The following is a 20,828-nucleotide window of genomic DNA, read 5'->3' as shown; positions in this document are numbered from 1 at the left end:
GGCCTAAACGTAGCTATTGGTCCTAAATCGATCAAGCTTCGAGATATCGCAACATCGATTTGTATCAGCAGTCGGAAGAGAATCGAAACGGTTCGTTGATTTTCGGCAGTTTTCGTCAGATAGACGAGAAGTTCCGTCACGCGAAATCCTCGTGCGCATCCGATAACCTGCGCATAATTTTGTGCCAGTGTGTGCATGCGTCATTCTTTCACGCTGGGAGCAACACATTGACGTGCTTCTGATCGGACCGAGCAATAAACATTATCGCACAATTACGTGAGTATAAACAAGTTAATGACCGGCGGCTAATGAATCATCCGTTAATTTACTGAATATCGATGGCTACTCGATGTTACGTTACTTATCGCACTACGCCAACACTGGCAACGCTCCTATTTTCTATGGGATTAATTATGTAATGTGTTTTCCCTGAGCGTTGACGACATTAAGGACATTTCATGCCACCGCCGTTGGCTGCTATTCTTTTCACCCGAACGTGTAAAGTATATAACTTTAAAAAAAAAAAGAAAAAAAAGGATTACTTCACTCGTTGAAATTTCGCGTAGCTTGTGACTCGTTAATAGCACACGATTTATCGCCCGCGTGACAAGGCCTTGAACAATTAAGTGTATAAGGCAAATTGACGTGTCTCTCTTCGGATTGACTTTTCATCCTATAAATATCTATGTTCGTACATTGCAGAAGCAATGGTGGCCCATACCGTACTCCTGGACTTCACAGTGTCCAGCAGCGTGATCGCCGATATGGAGAAACGATCGGGTTTGAAATCAGCGATTGCAAACGTACTGGCAGAACATTTCACCGGTCTCAAGCCACTGACAGAATCTAACATCGACGGCAGTTTGCTCGTTTTATATACCGGACCCAGGGGCAGTCTAATCACTGTCAGAGGGTACACAGAGGGTCTAATTACATTAAACATCGAGTATTACAAGCAGGACGACCAGGAGGCACTCTTAACTTTTGAGGTATGTAATGAACTTTATAAATAATTTGTTAAGGTTGACAGGAAATATCTGTTGCAAAGCAAATGCTAGTGCTTTTGATAAACACCACTCGTCTTTCTAGGCAGGGTTTTTATCAAAATCTCTTAAGAAACATAAAGATAAATCAAATGGCAACTTATCAATTCTCAGAGAGAAAGAAAAAGTAACTAACATGTTTTTCATTAGAGAATTGCAACAAATCTGAAAAACTTAATAACACTTGGCGTATCAATCGTTACGTGATAAAACTTAAAACTAAAGTAAAACTAAAGTAAAACATGAAACAATAAAATGCAGGATGTTAAAGAAATAAGTTCAAGACTTAAGGAATATAATGCTTATAAACTAAGTAAAAAATATTTTATACAGTGTGTGTGCAAAAAATTGATCTTATTCAAATTAAAAATAATTTTCTGTTTTAATAAAATAAGTGTGACTTGTTTTTATTAAGAGTTAATGCCACTATAATTATAATTATCCATAGATAAAAATATTAGTTGTCACGTAAATGTGAAAAATAGCAGTGTACTGTTAATCTTAAAGTTTATATAACAAAATACATTTTTGTCGGACATTAATTTTATATTGATAAACATTTTTGTATCAATAAAGCAATTTATAGGATGCATAGAATCGAGTTAACGTGTTCAAGTTTATAGAATGATTCGGATTTTATGTAAAGGACTTGTTATCAAAGTCATGACCTTAGTTATGATTTTCTTATATTTATTAGATTTTATCTTTGTTTATAATTTATGTTTTCACGGTGTTCAATTACTATTTCTTGATTGTATTGTCACCACGTCATATGTTTACTATAAATTACTTATATATAATGAAATTACTATATAAATACTTATATAATCAAAGATATGATTTTCATTTGGTCTTTCTATAGTTTATTCGACCGTTGTATGTTTAGGAATGCTTATTGTTAGTATTGCCGAAACGTCCATTAATTCAAATTACTTCATCATGGAGTGGTGATAATTTTTTTTACTTCCGAATTGAGATTTTTAATCTATTTATAACTGGCCATTTGTCCTTATTTTCGTTTGCACTTAACGATCTCAAATTGTTTATTTACAGAGTGAATATAAATTTGTTCAGTACTGTGAGGAAAAGATTATCTTATCTGATAAGATAATGTTTATATCTAAAGAGTAGAGAAAATACATAACATTAAGAAAGTTTATTTTTCGATTGAATATTCTTTACTCAATTTTTGAGCATTAAATGTATCTATCAGTCTTGAACCATGTATTTTAATATCCTGTACAGAAATTTTTTTTTATAACGAAAGTAAGAAATATGACATAACTGATAGAACGTTGTAGCAGTGGCGATACTTGGAAGCTGATGTTGCCATGGCTTTGAACAGCCAGCGCAGCAAGCGTTTACCGCCCGTAAGACGAGGAACCATATATGACCTCTATCTGACACTATCAGGTAGAAAAATGCTTTCCCTCAATTAGATTTTGTTCCTCGTTTACTTCTCCTAACACAACTACATACTTTACATACTTGTAGATTTATTTCGTGAAATATATGGCATAGAGAATTATAATATTGCTACTGACTGTTACTAATAGATATTTAGGATAGGCCGCTTGCCAGGAATGCTGACTTAATTTTGTTCCCAGCACTGTTACGTTTAGCCCAAATTTTTCTACCCAGCACTCGATTCTCTCATTCATAAAAAAAAGTTTTTGTCATTCATTCAAATATATAATATTTGAATATGTATTTATAATTGTTCTCTTGCCTTTCTTCAGTCGTACGAATAAAAGTTCTTAGGCGACTGTTGCAATGCACAGGGCGTATTTCGTTATGAAATCTAAGAATAATTCGTTGTGAAAGGCAATCAAAGAATCTGATCTATGTAAACACAGACTTCTATACGGACAATTTGACTTCTGTCAGAAGTCCATATAAACATAACGTTATTATTATTGATTTTTGTTATCTATATTTTTCTTTCTCTCTTATTATTAGTATGATAAATTAAGATTCCGTTTAATATTCCATACCGTGAAACATGATACTAATTAAAAATTGAGATTTTGCCACATAGAATTAAAAAAAATATACGTATTATTTTTACAATATATAATTATGAAATTTAAAATATTATTTTCATAATGGCTTATTCCTTTTTTTGAAATATATTTCAACGTATAAATCCTTAAATCCAGAAATTATTAGATTCTTAGATTTGTACACTGGAAAAAAGTCTTGTTGCATTAATTGAAATTTTCGTAGATTCAACCAAAAAGGTACAAATCAGATATTTAAATCTATATCAAACATTCCAATGAAGATAACAAAAAATTCAATTAATCAGAATTCGGATTATACGATCCGAATCCGTTTTATTTGTACTTCTTCTTGATACAACTAGAATATTTTTCTTCAGTGTAGATTTTTGGATCGTCACTTTTAATCGTACGGCTCCGTAATACGATAATACAATCATACACAGACACAGCTACCTTTATCATGATCCGTTTTTTACCGCTTGTTACGTACCATTTTGTTGGACAAAAATAAGCCTTGCCATATATCATGGCTTGCCAGATTAACACCTTTTTTTAGCTTCCTTAACAACAAGGAGTGTAGCGCTTCCGTTTTACAAGATAGTGTCTTTGTTCTGTTCAATTCTCATTGGTTCGGCTTGATGATAATGATGATGATGATAATAATCATGATGATGGCGACGGTGATAATGATGATGATGATGGTGATGATGATGATGATGATGGCCGGTTATGATAGTTGGCCAAGGAATTGGAAACGGCGTTGCAGACAGCAGCAACCGCTACACGGTCGCACACGCTTACTCCAATTAAACGCGGTGGACCCTTTGAGAGATACTATCCTACCGCCGGTGAGTTTTTATTTATAATTATGTTTACGGACCAGCTAACGACCGCTCTTACAACGGAACTGCTTGTACTTAAGGAACACGATCCAATTGGAAAATTAATATTATACATCGACTCGTAAATATTAGTGTTGTAAATGTCCTCTGCAGCTTTGTCTTTTGTGAACAGTATGTTCTGAATGAGAAGTTGAAGTTAATGTGACCATGTTAAAGTTGTATTCGAAGTGATTAAGATGAAAACTCATCAAGAGCTACACACACACACAGATTCATATAATCAATTTAAAATGTAATATTCATAATTAAAACTTTAGGCTTGACGATTTCTATGATTCTAGACGCATCTTACTCTCGTTAGTAATATGCACCTGTGCTCGGCTCGGTTCAGTCTGGAACGTCTCTCCGCGTTAATCCCGAGGACATTATTTGTTCTGTTCTTGCATGACAAAGTTGCGCCCAGTTTTAATAGTTAATCTTTTACAACTTCCTCACATCATTTTTTTTCATCTGGTTATGATGCTAACGTTCCTATGCGTGTTATCAGCTTTGCCTTGCGATATCTTGTTTTTCTACTCTCCGCAATGTTTTTTTCATGTATAGAAGCATGTTTTTAAATTAACATTATTACAAGTTGGCAACAAGTATTGCCAATAAAGATTATCCTTATTCAAGACGAGCGACTGCTGGAATATGACATCGACAAGCTCGTGTTCGAAGCTAGATCACCGTATCAGAAGGTACAAATTGTGCATTCCAAATCGCTAGGAAATCTGCTGGTACTCGACGAGCTGCAAAGTAAGTCACATTATGTTATAACTTTGCTCATTATTTACAACTTACTAGAAATTTTTCTGCAGACATGTCCGAGGCAGATCTCATATATACAGAAACGTTGATGCAACGAGGCAAAGAAAATTACGCTGGCAAGGAGATAGTGATACTTGGTGGTGGTGACGGCGGCCTATTATGGGAATTGTTGAAAGAAAAACCGAAGTTTGTCACAATGTTGGAAGTATGTAAATTGAATTTTATACGTAAGTTATTTTATAAACGGAGTACTATCTATTTTTATACCTTTTACAGATTGATGACATCGTTATGAAAGCCTGTAGCCAACACATGCGGAGCATATGTGGCGACTGCCTAGACAAGAGAAAGGGCGATAATTACGAAGTAAGTCTTGATCTTGAATTTTCATGCACTTCAATTCTAAGAACCAAACATTTTCAAATCTAAACATTCGTCTTTTAGCGATTCTTATGATTTTAAATTCAGGAATAATGATTTTCAATTTAGAAATAATAATAATAATCATCCTCATCATCATCTTTATAGATCATTGTTGGTGATTGTGTGAAAGCGTTAGCCCATATGATCGAAGAAGGACGACAATTTGATTATGTCTTCGGCGATCTGACGGACATTCCTATTAGCACAACGCCACATGGTGATGCCTGGGATTTTATTAGACTAATTCTCAACTCTTCCATGAAGGTGTTGAAGTCTACCGGAAAATATATGACGCATGTGAGTATCTTGTTCCAAAAAACATTCAATTTTATTGATTATATACTAACAAGGAGGCTCCGGAGTGACCCTCACCGATTTCAATGAAACTTGACAGGATTGTAGAGTGTGTTCCCCTGAATAAAAATCACTCTCCATTTGGGTGTAGATGGTCTACCGTTTCCGAGATATTTCAATATTAAAATTAATAACGGCATTTCCTTTAGAATTTATTAGAACGGACTTTCTTTATTGTTTTAGTGCAATATTCATAATAAATTTTATATACTATCGTTTAATACGAAGTATTGTAACTGTCTGCTCGATATGAAATGTTATAATTATCTATTTGATACAAAGTGTTATTAGAAACGTTTCGAAAATGACTACAAAAAATGCGAACAGAGCAGATTGTCAACAAAACATTGGAGAGTTTCCATCACTACGCTACAAATACTCGAGTATAAACGTTCTAATAAACTCCAAAGGAAATATCGTTATCAATTAATTTAATATTAAAATATCTCGGAAACGGTAGACCGTCTATGCTCAAATGGGGGGTAATTTTTATTCACGGGAATACTTTACAATCCTGCCAAGTTGAAATCGGTGAGGGTCACTCCGGAGCCTCCCCTTGTAAGTATTCTTTACTTTAATTAAAATCTAGTAGATATAGAATCTTAATGCAAATATATGATATAAATTTATTTTATTATTATTTAATATTGTTTTTTGGAATATAGGGAAATGGTGCGTCTTGTCCAGAATCTTTGAAAATGTATGAAGAAGTCCTATCACAATTGTGTGTACCGGTCACGTTTACCAAAGACCGCGCTTTCGTCCCATCTTTTTTCGAAGATTGGATCTTCTATCAAGTCTCACTGAAATGATGGAGCAGAGAATATTCGGGCAGAACCTGGAGGAATCGGCCTCCTCACAGTCTGCTGCCTGTCTTATGACCCAAGCTCTACTTCCTAGTTTTAGCCTTATTAATTAATGAAATTAGTTCCTGAGTGAGACGAATCAAACTATTACTAATTCATTTTGTAACATGTTAATTATTGATATAATTGTTTTATCTCGAAATTTTTTCAAGAATTTTCTTTATCGTAATGACAACGTTGGAAGATGAATCCAGAAACATAATAGGTGGTAACAGAGAAAAGAAAAATATATATCTTTTTATAATATATAAGATAAGATACCTTATCTATATAAATCTCTCATCAATTTGATTCTTTTATCATTTTTTTAGAGCATATAAAGTTCTAAGTAGATTTAATTCGAGCTAAATTTTACTTTTCGTCGAAATATATTTTCCTAATAAATTTAACGATTTTTCGAGAATATCATATTTTGTCTTTCGCCTAAACTTTTATCTAATTTTCTTGAAAACAGAAATAAATTTTTTACAGTTTAGAAAAAATAGTATCCATACTATTGCAATTTAACAGCATTTTAAAAAATTTAATAATTCGCCTAAACTTTTATCTAATTTTCTTGAAAACAGAAATAAATTTTTTACAGTTTAGAAAAAATAGTATCCATACTATTGCAATTTAACAGCATTTTAAAATATTTAATAATAACTTTATATATATATATAATTTCTTCCATCGCTGCCTCAATGTCACGAAATTATCTTACTCAACAAATCTTATCGAAGTATTCGAATACTAATGCTGATTTTTTTCTATATGAAAGCGTAAAACAGTGCAAAAATAGTGCTTCAAAGTTTATTCTTGTTTTATATCTATCACTATCGATACAATTTTTGTTGTTAATATTTTATTAACATATATAATTATTAAATATAAAAAATTTTAATTGTTTTACGTTTAATTGATTTTTTTTTGTATTTTTGTTTATAGTAAAAGGATTATCAGCAATGATAGATGCATATTATTTTTAAGTTTTTCTTTCTTTGCATTTTTGTTAAATAATTTTATCGCAGTCGGTTGGTTTGTCCGCAAAAACTTGTATTATTGATACATACTTGTAACATTGATACATATATGTCGATGTATATATCATGGAATATATATCGCACATATATACATATGTATGAATATATTCTGTATTTTATACAGGCTCGATGTAAGAACGATAAAATTATATCGGGATAAATTATTTTTCTAACAAGCGTTTTCCTCTGATTTGAACAATTGACAAGATAAATAAATATATATGCATTCAATTAATCCTAAACAGTATAAAACATCTTAATACAGATCATCTTAATATAGTATCGGTATAATAAATTTGTATCGTTAGAATAAAATTTTCGTCGATTTCATAAATATATTATATATTGATACAACATAATAAAAAGATTAATATTTAGAAACAAATTTTTATCTATGGATTTTGATAATTTTATAATTTTCTTACTATTTTAATATTTATAAAGCACATGTCAGATTTATACAGTTTAGGATTAAAGAAATAAAAATTATGTGCTCTAACAAGAAATTATGCGTGCGTGAGCATACAAATGTAAATTAATTAAAATGATAAATATTTCTAACCATTAATTATAGAAATTCTTCTAATTCCTAATACAACTTAAAAAAAATTTATTTAGGATATTAATTTCTCATAATATTAAAAAGCACATTTCGACATAATATTTGTTTAACAGTATTAGGCAATAATAAAATGCAATAACAGTAATCTTAGATTGTGATAGTTGATGGAGGGGAAGGAGGATTTTAATAATATTTTCAAAATACTGAGCATTTAATGAATTGATTGCAGAATCTACAACTACATGCATACGCACAATTTAGTCATGTAAGTGGAGAAAAAATGTTGGAATTATGATACGACGATAAATTAATTATTTACAACAATGTCGTACAATCGTGAGTTTTTATTTGTAAAAAAGATATCACTTGAAGAAATTATCGCAATAAGATTATTCACTTGCTGTCAAAATTTCTTGACAAGCATAGTTTCTATATAGACTAAAAACTTATACACGGTAAAATAAATACGCGATATTTTTAGTAGAATAAAAACAGTCTTACAATTATATATTTCGGATTTTTAAGCACATTTTTCAAAAGGGCACTAATCAATCTTTGTTTTAAGAACGGCGAAGTATTCGTTGTATTAACAAGGAATACCACATGTTAAACAATTGTGGCAGAGGTACTAAAGTTTATCGATGTACACAATAAATCTTTTACTCTCTCTCTCTCTCCCTCTCTCTCTCGCTCTCCCTCTTTCTCTCTTCGTCATTTAAATTTGGTATCCTTTCTTATGTTTCTTTGTGATTATGGAAAAACTACACTGTCTTCAATTTATTTTACGAGAGACTATAAATTAAGAATATCGGGCATGCACTTCTAAGGTAGATCAGCCTTTTCAGTTTGTTTTCCAGTTTTTGGAAACTTTGGCCCCAATTGAAACACAATGCAAGAATGTTTGATCGTCAAATAGAATTATAGCTCGTTACAAAGCTTTGCCTTGGATATCTCTGAAAACTGCCCGATTTCGTAAATCGCAGGCTCTATCTCAGTCTCTGCGAGTATCTGCTGCAACCATTGCTGTATCTGTACAGGATGCTCATCGTTTTTCTCTCGTTTCTTTGAAGGTCTAATGATTTCGGCATCATCTTGATCTAACACTTCTTTATCAAATTCTCGTAAATTAGTTTCAGTCGCTCCGTTCGTTAATTTATCTAGCTCAGAAGATTCTGTAGTATAAGACATCCCGAGGGACTGTATATTCTGTGAATATGCCTTGTCAAAGGCGTGCAGTCCGTCCAAGGATACGTGTGTCAGGCCAAGTTTGCGTTTTATAATCAAAAGCGGCGAACACCTTGATATGGATAAAGTGTCTTTAAAAATCTTCAACGTATTAGCCTTTACGTTATGCGCGTCTCGCAGCTCAATATCAGTGAGGAGTGTGGAAGGTAGACTTGAAATACGCACAGTTCTGTAGTCAGATATAAAATCCTTGCAACGTGGAAGGCTCAGGTGATCTCTGACTTTTTGGTCTGATTTGGTGATCGATTTGTCAAAACTGACATGATCCTTATTAGCATCTTGATAATCTGCAACTTTAAATGGCTCCACATCCTTTACTGTAATACTATTTGATCCATGCGTCTCGATATTACCAAACTGGCGTATCCGTTCTTCTAATTCGTTCTTATCATTCAGGACCACTACTGACGATGGTAAGAAATTTAATGATGTCTCTATTAGCGAAAGTTGCTGCTTGTGAATGGCTTCAGCTTGACGGAGTAGTTGCTTTTCTCTAGATCGCAGAAGTTTCGTTAGACCTTCAAAACAGCTTCTGATTTCTGCCTCAACCTGCAAATTGTATTTTTCTTTCGTAATTTTATGATTATATATAAAAATAAAAAATAGTTTACAACGATTAATTTAAGATATTATTGATATTCTATTTTGAAACATTCTATGTATTATATTAACTATTAATAAAAATTTATTTTATATTCTTTCACAGCGTCTTTTATTACCATTTACAAATAATGATTTTATGAACTGTATGTTGCATATATTAAATTTACTTTTGTGTATAAAAATTAATTCAAATCCATCTTTAACACATGTCTGCAATTTGAATTTTTTTCGTATAAATGAAATTTCACTCCCAAACACCCTCATTTTTACTAAAATTTCAATTTTTATTAAATAAAGATTTTAACATTTGAGTTAAAAAACTAATAATAGAGATGTTGAAAAAACTGAATTTTTTTTTTTGAAAGTAAAACAGTAAAAAATTTGAACTTGAAAAAAACTCAGATTGTAGATGAAGGGAGTAAAAATATAATTGCAGACGGGATAGTTAAGGATTTCCATAGTGGGTCGGAAATCCCTCAAGGGGAAGGAAGAACGATTTCCATGGATGCTCCCATCTTGTCTCTCAAGTACAGAGATTTCAATTAAAAAATGTACATTACTTGTTCTGCTTTAAATGCCACGTACAGTGACAGCTCTTGTCATAAAATTATACCGTTTATCACTTTTTTTGTAAAGTAGTAAACAAAAGACAGAAAACATACAAGCTGTGGTGCAGCGAAAAATACGCTACGAGATCCAGTAGATTTGCATAAACGTAGGGAGGTGCAGGTGAATAATCATACCTGAGCGGATTTCTCCTCCAAGAGTCTGCGTTTGTCCGCGATCAGTTTTATTCGCGACTGATTGTCTTCGCTGTCGTCCAGCTGATTCTGCTTGCCTGTCATGTTGGCTCTTCACGCGGGTTCAATAACATAAATGCAAGCTCGACGGTCGACGCTCCACAACCATTGCAATAATGCATAATTCAATCGCGATGCCAATGTCGATCCGCGCGGTCTCTGTTTTACCGACGCGGCGGAATTCGGCACTATACGGTTTGCGGCGCTTTCACCGATCGATCGACAGATGTCGCCGCTTGGCGCGATCGGGCGTGGATGTCGAGAGGCGAGCGGGGGAAGATGCGTACGGTGATACTGTGTAAAAACGGTACAAGACAACGGGCGGGCAGTTTCGCGCGGCATAGCGCGGCTTGCTTCGTGGTGTGTGCGAGTATGATCGAGTACGAGTACCGGGACATCGGCGCGTCTTAGACACACACATATTTATTTGCACGCACATATATATTTATACGTAAGGGAAGAAAGATACAGAGCGGCAGATCTCGCTCGTGTGTCTCGGAAGAAACGAGGAAGCGATCGTCCTGAGAGAGATCAAGAGAGAGAGAGAGAGAAAAGGAGATCGTGAGTCAGATACGAAGGAACGTCGGCGACAGCAGGACGACGAAAGTACTATCTCTCTCTTTCGCATTTGTTTTTTATCTATCGATTTCACTTGTGTATCACAAAGGCGCCGGTGCTACCGGACGCCCGGTGGCTCTTGCTCCAATAGGAAGTGGCCTTGCCCACGTCGAATACGCCGGCTCGCGCCGCGACCAAGATTCCCTTTTTTTGACAGCTCCGAGCTTCGAGGACCCGAAGGTCCGAGGCCCGAAGACGACGTCGACGACGACAACGACGACGACGACGACGACGACGACGACGACGACGAGGAGGCACCTCGAACGTTTCCTCGCTCCAGACGACTTTGGAAAATTGGCGAAAGGTGTAACGCCAGTCTAGGTACGTATGCCTACTTTGCCTGCATGTGTATGTGCGTGTGTGTGTGTATGCGCGCGCGCACCGTCTGCAGGTACGGCGCCCATACAGGGTACGTGTGTGGGTTGAATGAAACGAATTTGGCACCTCTCTTCGTGCAAGGCATCCGCGCGCGCGCGTGTGCGTGGATCGGAAATCATTCAGAAAACGCACTCGAGACGACACGACCTGGATATGGAAGGCCGCGCGATAATACCTCGCGACATATCTTGTCGCGCCTGTATGTATTTAGGACTCGAACAGACGGTACGAGACTCCTCCTCGCCGAGCGTTCCTCGCGCGTGTCTCCTCGCATTTTGCAAGCGAGAGTCGGTTTCACGAGGCGTATCCTCGCGATTTCACGTGTGCTTTAACAGAACCGTCATTCCCGTGTGAATAAACGCTTCTCGTTTATTTATCAATTCATTAATATTTGCGTTGCACACTTTACACCGGGCTGATCTCAAGCCGGTATTTCTATTATTATATTTAAGACCGTTTGAAGTACGGTTTTAAGATTGTACGAAGCAATCACGGAGCTGGCATTAGCATCTTCAGATAATAGGAAGTTTTTGCAATAACGTGGATTCCAGATACGATGAACGCTAAAGTCACATTATCCTTTTCTTAATTAGTCGTTAAGAAAAATATAACGTGACACCTTAGCGTTCACCGTAACTGGATAAACGGTATTGCAAAAACTCCCTATTGACTTAAAGCTCTTGAAGTAAGAACCGACTATAAATATCGGATCTTAGAAGGTAGGATCGTCTTTCGAGCGGAGCGTTGCAGTTTCGACATTGGAGTTGGAAAATCGGTTGAGAGGAGTAACGTAATATTTGCTAAAAATATTATTTATTTATCATGTACGTTTAGTTAGAATTTAGAAAATCAGTCGATGCTTAGGCACATTTAACATTAAATCGTTGAATAAATATTTTGCTACGATAGATAATGCCATTTATAGTTTCATTGCCAATTTGTTCTTTTCGAGGAAACGCTTGTTAAACACGCTTGCCATTCTAATCTTAATCATTAAAATAAATATCGTTAGTGCATAGATAATGTGTCATTGTATCTATTCCAATTCTTTTAAGGAACGCTGCCTCAATGCCAATTAAAAGTCACTTTTTATGTTGTATTTGTGAAACAGGAAATTAATTTTAAATGAAAATTAATTTTTAATGCAAGAACTTTAATCTCATTTTTATCATTCATTCCTAGTTTGACGATTAACTTTGATCCTTCTATTGTAATTGAAAAAAAAAAACCGGTAGTAGTTATGATCTCAGAACAACTTTTGTATTAATTATTTTTTACGTAAATTTATTTTGCGTGACTTGAATTAGCCTCATTTCCAACATAATTTCAGCGAAATTGCCGGTACAATTTGCGTCAATAATTCGATGCTTTTTCAGTACCGCGCAGCAATTTCGTTCTTCCGTGATATAAAATCATATGAAAACAAGATGAATCATACGTAACGAATGATTATGCGAAATCTAGCGCATTCCACAAAACCAGAACTTTTCGAACTTGTCGTGACATAGTAAAACACATGCGAAGAAATTCTTGATCTCTTTCGCATCGATTCCAGCATCGCGTGAGATCGAGAGTCGAACTCGGATTGGCGCGCTCGTCTCACGCGTGCGCGGCGCGGCTGCGCGACCCGAACGTTACGAGATCGCAAGTCGCGCTTTTTTCTAGTGGTACGAACTTAGGGGTGGTATACATATATAGTAAATTCGATTGGACGCACTCAGTGCGCACTGGTGCACATTAAAGCCGTCGTACACAAAATAATGTAAAGATATGTTTATAAATAGATATAGAAATCGATTAAATCGTGAAATACTCAATACATTTTATTGTACTGTTAGGTAAAATATGTATTTCATAATTCGAAATATTTGCATTTCATTTTTATACTCAAATTAAATCAGTGTACAACGGCTTTAATATGTTCCAGTGAGTGCTTTCAATCGAATTCGCTAATAGGCTGCGGTCCTCTCGATGCTACAAACGCTTCGAAGCGTTTGAGCGACCAATCAGAACAAAGAATTTTACGAATTGACTAATCAAAGAATACTTCGAAGTGTTTGTAGCGTCAAATGGACCGCAGCCATAATCAGATCTTATGCCTCGGTCTTAATCCTAAAAACCTTAACAGGCATTCATAAGCCATTAGTCATAAATCAGAAGTTATAGAAGCTGGAAATTGATCAATCACAGTCGTCAATTTTTAGCTTCTGACTTCTGATTTATGACTAATGGCTTATTGTAGAAGGCCCATAAAATTCAGCCAATAAAATACAGATTTCGATTAGGATTAGCAGCTCCATTGACTGAATTTTAGAATCTTAGGATTAAAATCCGAGACGCATAAACCAGCCATTATATTTAAGATTGTCTTAAATATAATTTCGAAGCACTGACTACGTTTACATGTCACTGTATTAATCAGATTTATGCCCGTTTAATGTAGATTAATTTTAAGGCGAAATCCATAGATGTTATAAAAAATTTTTCATAAATGTTTTTGTATAAATATGTATAAACATACATAACACGTATAAATATTCATAAACATGTATAATTATATATGAAACATGTTCATACGTCTCTTTTTTTTGTAAAATTACTTTTTAGTGTACCTAATAGAAATAATAATAGTAACGTGAAAACATCAAAAATAATTAATGCAGGTCTGTCCAATTTGAGCTCCGGAGCCAAAATGCAAAGCTATCGACGCAAAAAAATTCAATGTGAATAAGATTTTAGGAACTATAAAGTGTTGATAAGCGTCACTCAGATATCAACACTTTATAGTCCTCGAAATCTTATCCACATTGCATTTTTTTGCATCAATGGCTTTGCGATTTGGCTCCGGAGCTCAAATTAGACAGGCCTGAATTAAAGGGGTAATTTTCGCATGTATGGATATATTTCATATAAAATTATGTATGTTTAGGAATATTTATGTTTATGAATATACATGTTTATGTATGTTATACATAATTATACACATTCATGTATGACAAATTTTTTACCGGATGCTCAAGTTTCAAGATGGTCTCAAACTCTGCTTGTTATATATTATTATTTGTGATAATACTAAATATTTAGATAAGTAATATTATTTTTGGTTTTATTAATTGGACATTTAATTGAAATTATTTCACATTTATTACCAATTTTTTTTTAGTATATTTGTATAAACTTACTATCAATAGTTAATAACTACAAATGTTACTAAACACGATTAACAGTGACGTATAAATGCGGTCACTGTACGAATCATTTTATTAGCTGAATGAAATTTAAAGGTCAGTATTCATAACCGGTTTCTTATATTTAAGGTGTTATGAACCAAATAGAGCAATAATACCATCTTAAGACATTAGTTAAAACCAAGTTAAAACTTAAAATAAGAACAGGCTATGAATACTGCTTTTACAGTCCGTTTTTTATATTCAAGATTGTATGATCTCGAGACATTGTATTATATTATTGTTTTATTGTTTGGATGGAGTCGTACGACTCCATAATCCGATTGATATAAAATCAATCTTGAATAGAAAATTGGACTGATGAATATCACCCATGAATACCTCCAGTCTTGTATTTAAAATTGTATTTGAGTACTATTTTGAAGAATGTTGGTCGTAAGATTCCTTCCAGCCAATGACAATCGTGTAGCATTTCGAAATTTCAAGATAATTTGCTTAATCTCTTATTTGAGATTCATACATATATACCTAAATTTAATAGCGGACTGTGTACCGACCATAGTCCGATTTGTTTTGTTTGCATTTATCATAAATTTGATTTCAAAATCCAGTTCAATGAAATGACTGCGCAGCAAAATCTGCTGGATCATACTGGAGATAAAATGCAAGACAATAATATTATTTTAAGTATGATAATATTATCTTAATGAAATCAATCATTTCACTGGTTAAGTCAGTGATGGGAGGTGACAAGAATTCGTCTGCTCTAGGAAACTTTGTGCGCATGCGTAAAGCTGAGCAACCTTAACTGGCGTATACATATTTCATATATTATGGTACTATAAGACTCCTAATAATGTTAAGAAAGTTGTAGGAAGAAAAGAAAGTTTTTATTAAAGAAACATAGTGTGTTCATGAATAATAATAAATTTTGTCTTTTATTACGTCTGCAGCCGATTTATCATATGAATACCAACATTTGTTGCAAAGGATAAGGGAAACTGCAAAAAACCTAACCAGTATTCTGAGACAAATTCTTGTCACCTCCCATCACTGACCTAACCAGTGAAATGATTGATTTCATTAAGATAATATTATCATACTTAAAATCATATTATTGTCTTACATTTTATCTCCAGTATGGTCTCGAGATTTTGCTGCGCAGTCATTTCATTGAACCGTACAAAAAAATTATACTTAATAAAAAATATAATTACAACGCACATATTGAATTAATACAATAAATAATATGATAATATAATACAATAAAAATAAAATATATGTATATAATAACGTGTTAATATACAATATCATAAAATAAAACATATCTATATGTAACTATAACACGTACAAATATAAATTGTATTACATTTTAATTTATATTATAATTTGGAACGCGTTGTAAAGCGAGACAAAGTGTTCAAATTTGAGATTGTCTCTCCTAATTTGGGACGGTTAGTCACTAAGATGTATAGGAGCTCCAAAAGAACCCGTATTCCGTATTGCTCCGTCTGTTCCATCATTGGATCGAGCTGCTACGTCATTTTATGCATGCGCACAAAGTTTCCTAAAGCAAACGAATTCTTGTCACCTCCCAGCATTGGGTTAGGTGGACTCTCAAGATCATCTAACGAGGAAACATAGTTCTTCCGATTTTGATAAGCTTTTGTTGTTCTGGATCACACAAAACAAGAAACACATTTTTTTTTAAACAACAACATAAATATTAAAAGCCCAAAATTAGAAGGGAACACTTCCGTATGTTTCTTCGTAAGATCAGATTTGAAAACTATTTTAAAAGATCAAACTGTAAATATTATCCATTAGTCCTATTTTATATTTGAGATCGTTTTAAGTCTGATCTTTTTATTTTATTCAGCCAATAAAGTAATTATATATGTATAACGATTTCGAGATTATGTAACTAGAGATAATCTTAAATATAAGATCGAATTGCTCCTCTTGAGTTTTTCTATAATAAGTCATTCATTATGTAATTAAGTTTGGCCATGGCACACAAAAAAACTTAAGCAGTAGAACGTAAATAGTAAGCGAACCAATTACAATAAAGACCTCTAAAGCAATAAGCAAACATTATGTTGATATTCTTATTATTTAAATTTTTTGTATGCCACCGTAATCGTAAAAAATTGATCAATCGGTCCATTATTTTTTTCACATTTTTCACATTCTATCGTGGCTGTGTCAATTTCTTACGGCTTAAAGGTCACGGTAAATCAAAGACTTAAACAGTGAAATGTAAAGTAGTATAGTAAGCGAATTAGCCAATCGCAGTAAAAGTCGTTAAACCGTAGTGTAAACAGTAATCAATCAAATATGATTTTTTTACTGTCTACGATTTACTGGTTAAGTTTTTTTGTATATCATGATCTTAAGATTTACATAAAGCTTAAGTTGAATTTACATAAATAAACAGGATTGATATCAAATTTAACTTTTGCAAATGAGACGTCCTTCAAGATTTCGTAATATCTTAAACACAAAAGTTAAAAATATAAATATTTGTATAGGTACACGTAATAATTTATGGAATTTTAAGCTCCATTAGCCAAGCTATTTTGCTTGAATGCGATCCTCGGTACATACGAAAGTGTGTTTACATTTTTTCCCGTTAACTGAGATTTCACGATGTAATTTTATAAACAACTTGGTAAAGTGATATTTTATCGTTTATCCGTATCTGTTACAGAATTGTCAAGCCATCATTGCCAAGACATCTACTTGAAACGCAAAGATGAACAAGGTGGATTATATGGAAGTAACTCTCCCGAATTATTCTTACATTTTCAATTTCGAGGAGACGTTCAGTCAGCACGAGACCAAGCAATGGATGATGAAGAATTGGACGAACGGTTTTTACTACTGCGGATTGTACATGATCCTAATATTCGGCGGGCAACATTATATGGCCAGCAGGCCCAGATTCGAACTCAGGGGAATACTGTGTCTTTGGAATACGCTATTGGCTTCTTTTTCTATCATCGGCTTTACTAGAACGGCGCCCGAATTAATACATGTTCTCAAGCATCACGGATTGCTCCACAGCATTTGCATACCAAGGTTGGTTCTTTTCATTGTATTAAGTTTTATTAAATCCCCGAATCTTTTCGTAATTATTAATTTTGCATTTCAAATACAGTGTCAAAAGTTGATATTGAAAGTAGACATTGATCGGCATTTATTATTGATTTTTTTTTCAAAATTGTCTTAGATAATGTTTTAAGATGCTAATGCAATTCTGATTATGGCTGATATTTATACATGATTAGATATTATATTTAAAACCGTCTTAAGATGTCGTAAATCAATTACAGAACAGTATTAATATCATAATAAATTATTTAAAAATTTTGACTCAATTCTAAAAAGCTAAGATTAACATTTTAAATCGGGGACCGCGTGAATTGACTAATGTTAGTAAATGCATCTCACAAGGGAACGGTCAGAACTGTCCCTCACCGATTTTGATGCGCTTTGGATATGTTGTAGAGCATCAAAAATATTCGACCCATATTTTTTTATAGCGGCTTATCTCGAGGTTTAGAGAGTGAAACACCCCCTTGAAGAAAATGGTTTTTTTCGTTTTCAGCAAATTCTTCGAAACTATGCCGCGTATAAAAAAATGGTTTATACAATAGTTTACAGTATTTTATGCTGTATATAATAGTGTATTCATTTTTTTAAAAAATCAAATTTTTCAATTAACCCTCACCTCCACTTATCAGGGTCGCAAAATTAAAAAAATTTTTAAGAACAAAAATTAAAGAGCACCGGATGCCGAATCCATTCATGTATAATAATGTTATGGTTCCACGATTCAATATTTCAGAAATCAAGATGATAGTCGTGTTATATACAAACGCCACGCACGTTATTATCTCGTTTTCTGAAATATTGAATCGTGGAACCATAACATTATTATACATGAATGGATTCGGCATCCGATGCTCTTTAATTTTTGTTCTTAAAAATTTTTTTAATTTTGCGACCCTGATAAGTGGAGGTGAGGGTTAATTGAAAAATTTGATTTTTTTTAAAAATGAATACACTATTATATACAGCATAAAATACTGTAAACTATTGTATAAACCATTTTTTTATACGCGGCATAGTTTCGAAGATATTTGCTGAAAACGAAAAAATCCATTTTCTTCAAGGGGATGTTTCACCCCCTAAACCTCAAGATAAGCCGCTATAAAAAATGGGTCGAATATTTTTTCTACAACATATCCAGTCAGTCATTTTGAAATGTATCTTCGCACATATACAGTGGCGTGCAAAAGTTTCCGGCCAGTGACATTTTGTACTCTAATTTATAGGAAAAAAGTCTGATAAAATTTTAATCATTATTACGTGTTGGTAACGAAATAATGTAAAGAAAGAATATTGTTTATGTTTATGAACATTTTTATTATTATAATTGTCATATTTACACGTGCAAAAGTTTCCGGCCACTATGTACTACGAGAAAAATTATTAGTTCAAACAATTTATAATGCACTTCAGTTAGTTTAAATTATATTTCAATATTAATACTTTGTAGCCATACCCTTTGTACCGATAACAGCGGCACAATGATGTGGCATCGACTCAATTAGTCGATTAATGCAATCAGGCGAAATTTTATTCCGTTCTTCTTTCAACGATTTCAATAAAGCGGCCTTATTTGAATGTGTATGCTTCCGAACTTGACGATCTAGCTGTTCCCATAAATGTTCTATCGAGTTCAAGTCCGCTGATTGAGATGGCCAGCTTAAAACTTTCACATTTGCATCTGAAAACCACTTCTTTAACAATTTAGATGTGTGTTTTGGGTCGTTAACCTGCTGAAATATCCAATTCTGTGGCATTGTTTTTCCAGCATATGTTAACAAATGTTGTTCTAAAATGTTCTTATGCTATATTAGAGAAGAGGATACATATTATGTATATTATAATTACTATAATAATAAGTAACAGTTAATAAGGAAACGTTTTAATAATATTTTTTTATTAATTAATTAAGAAACAAAGGAATATAATATAATGACTGGAAATAATTTCATTTATATAGTATATTTTTAATTTTATTTTATTTTACGAAAAAACATTAACAAATATTTACGTAAAAATAAAAATATAATAGTGCCAATAATTTGAAAAATATAAATGGAAAACGAAAAAAAAAACGGCAAAATGATCGGGACGCAACCATTCCTAGGTTTCAAAAAAAATTAATGTAATATTAAACATTTTTATCTCAATTTCTTAGAACTGCGTAAAGAGTTTCAATATTGGTTTCAAAGAAAATTAATGCAAATTTATGTCAAATAATGACATTAGACAAATAATTATGCAACACAATGATTGCGATTTAAAATTTCTATAAATCTTGTAAGTGTGAAAAAGTTCTACAAAAAAGTCATTAATTTGATTGCAGTTTTATTGAACAAGATTGCGTGTCGGGCTTCTGGACGTGGATGTTCGTACTGTCGAAGCTACCCGAGCTTGGCGACACGATCTTTATCGTGCTGCGCAAACAGCCACTGATCTTCCTGCACTGGTATCATCACATTACCGTCTTACTGTACTCCTGGTTTTCCTATTCGGAGCACACCGCGTCCGCGCGATGGTACGTCGTGATGAACTACTGCGTCCACTCGATCATGTACAGCTACTATGCTCTGAAGGCGATGCGGTACAAACCACCTAAAGCAATCTCCATGGTGATCACCACACTTCAACTTGCCCAGATGGTGATCGGTTGCTATATCAACATATCTGCCTATCAATACTTGGAGAGCGGCAACGTGGACTGCAACATCTCTCGCATGAATATCCATTTTAGCTTCGCGATGTACTTGAGCTACTTTGTCCTATTCGCGCGTTTCTTCCATAAGACGTACCTGGCTGGAAAGAAGACCGACAAAAAGCACTTTGCCAATAGCGCACCTGGTCACATCGGCTATAACGACAAGCTCAAAGTCAACTAAGGCGTTAATTGGTACACTAGGACGCTCTTTTCTCTATCTTTCGCCCCCTTTTCCTCGCTCTCTTTCTGTCTCCAATTT

At 33.7% G+C, this 20,828-nt stretch overlaps 3 protein-coding genes across 9 annotated transcripts; 2 read left to right on the top strand and 1 right to left on the bottom strand.

Annotated features, from left to right (window-relative positions):
- Positions 1-33: 33 nt before the first annotated feature.
- On the top strand, positions 34-6,679 carry Sms (spermine synthase). Of its 4 annotated transcripts, none has more exons than XM_018454401.1 (8): positions 34-276; positions 703-989; positions 3,783-3,894; positions 4,564-4,686; positions 4,749-4,903; positions 4,975-5,064; positions 5,227-5,418; positions 6,141-6,287. In XM_018454401.1, exons 2-8 carry the CDS (start codon positions 708-710, stop codon positions 6,285-6,287), a joined length of 1,101 nt encoding a protein of 366 aa, XP_018309903.1. In that variant the 5' UTR covers positions 34-276; positions 703-707. The 4 variants fall into 4 exon arrangements, with proteins under 4 accessions (XP_018309903.1, XP_018309904.1, XP_018309905.1 ...); XM_018454402.1 differs by lacking the exon at positions 34-276 and adding an exon at positions 284-498; XM_018454403.1 differs by lacking the exon at positions 34-276 and having other exon boundaries at positions 708-989; positions 6,141-6,679.
- LOC108726687 (elongation of very long chain fatty acids protein baldspot) lies at positions 972-20,771 on the top strand. Of its 4 annotated transcripts, none has more exons than XM_018454408.1 (3): positions 972-989; positions 17,468-17,838; positions 20,198-20,771. In XM_018454408.1, the coding sequence occupies exons 2-3, from the start codon at positions 17,513-17,515 to the stop codon at positions 20,748-20,750; spliced, it is 879 nt and encodes a 292-aa protein (XP_018309910.1). In that variant the 5' UTR covers positions 972-989; positions 17,468-17,512; the 3' UTR covers positions 20,751-20,771. The 4 variants fall into 4 exon arrangements, with proteins under 4 accessions (XP_018309910.1, XP_018309909.1, XP_018309912.1 ...); XM_018454407.1 differs by lacking the exon at positions 972-989 and adding an exon at positions 11,434-11,512; XM_018454410.1 differs by lacking the exon at positions 972-989 and adding an exon at positions 12,378-12,393.
- LOC108726686 (uncharacterized) lies at positions 8,027-10,699 on the bottom strand. The gene is made up of 2 exons (XM_018454405.1): positions 10,517-10,699; positions 8,027-9,719 (listed from the first exon to the last, which is right to left on the bottom strand). Exons 1-2 carry the CDS (start codon positions 10,616-10,618, stop codon positions 8,844-8,846), a joined length of 978 nt encoding a protein of 325 aa, XP_018309907.1. The 5' UTR covers positions 10,619-10,699; the 3' UTR covers positions 8,027-8,843.
- Positions 20,772-20,828: the final 57 nt, after the last annotated feature.

This window comes from Mycetomoellerius zeteki, unplaced genomic scaffold (assembly GCF_001594055.1).
Source record: "Mycetomoellerius zeteki isolate Tzet28-1 unplaced genomic scaffold, Tzet1.0 scaffold433, whole genome shotgun sequence".
In the NCBI taxonomy this organism is placed as follows: domain Eukaryota; kingdom Metazoa; phylum Arthropoda; class Insecta; order Hymenoptera; family Formicidae; genus Mycetomoellerius; species Mycetomoellerius zeteki.
The sequence above is the reverse complement of the archived record's forward strand: the minus strand, read 5'-3'. Positions and strand labels throughout refer to the sequence as shown.

Excerpts from the sequence above, each read along its gene's own strand:
- LOC108726687 (XM_018454408.1), top strand. The coding sequence starts at position 17,513 with ATGAACAAGGTGGATTATATGGAAGTAACTCTCCCGAATTATTCTTAC. Across the intron at positions 17,839-20,197 it reads CACAGCATTTGCATACCAAG|TTTTATTGAACAAGATTGCG; the intron begins GTTGGTTCTTTT and ends ATTTGATTGCAG.
- LOC108726686 (XM_018454405.1), bottom strand. The coding sequence starts at position 10,618 with ATGACAGGCAAGCAGAATCAGCTGGACGACAGCGAAGACAATCAGTCG. Across the intron at positions 9,720-10,516 it reads TGGAGGAGAAATCCGCTCAG|GTTGAGGCAGAAATCAGAAG; the intron begins GTATGATTATTC and ends TACAATTTGCAG.
- Sms (XM_018454403.1), top strand. The coding sequence starts at position 708 with ATGGTGGCCCATACCGTACTCCTGGACTTCACAGTGTCCAGCAGCGTG. Across the intron at positions 990-3,782 it reads AGGCACTCTTAACTTTTGAG|TTGGCCAAGGAATTGGAAAC; the intron begins GTATGTAATGAA and ends CGGTTATGATAG. Across the intron at positions 5,065-5,226 it reads GAAAGGGCGATAATTACGAA|ATCATTGTTGGTGATTGTGT; the intron begins GTAAGTCTTGAT and ends TCATCTTTATAG.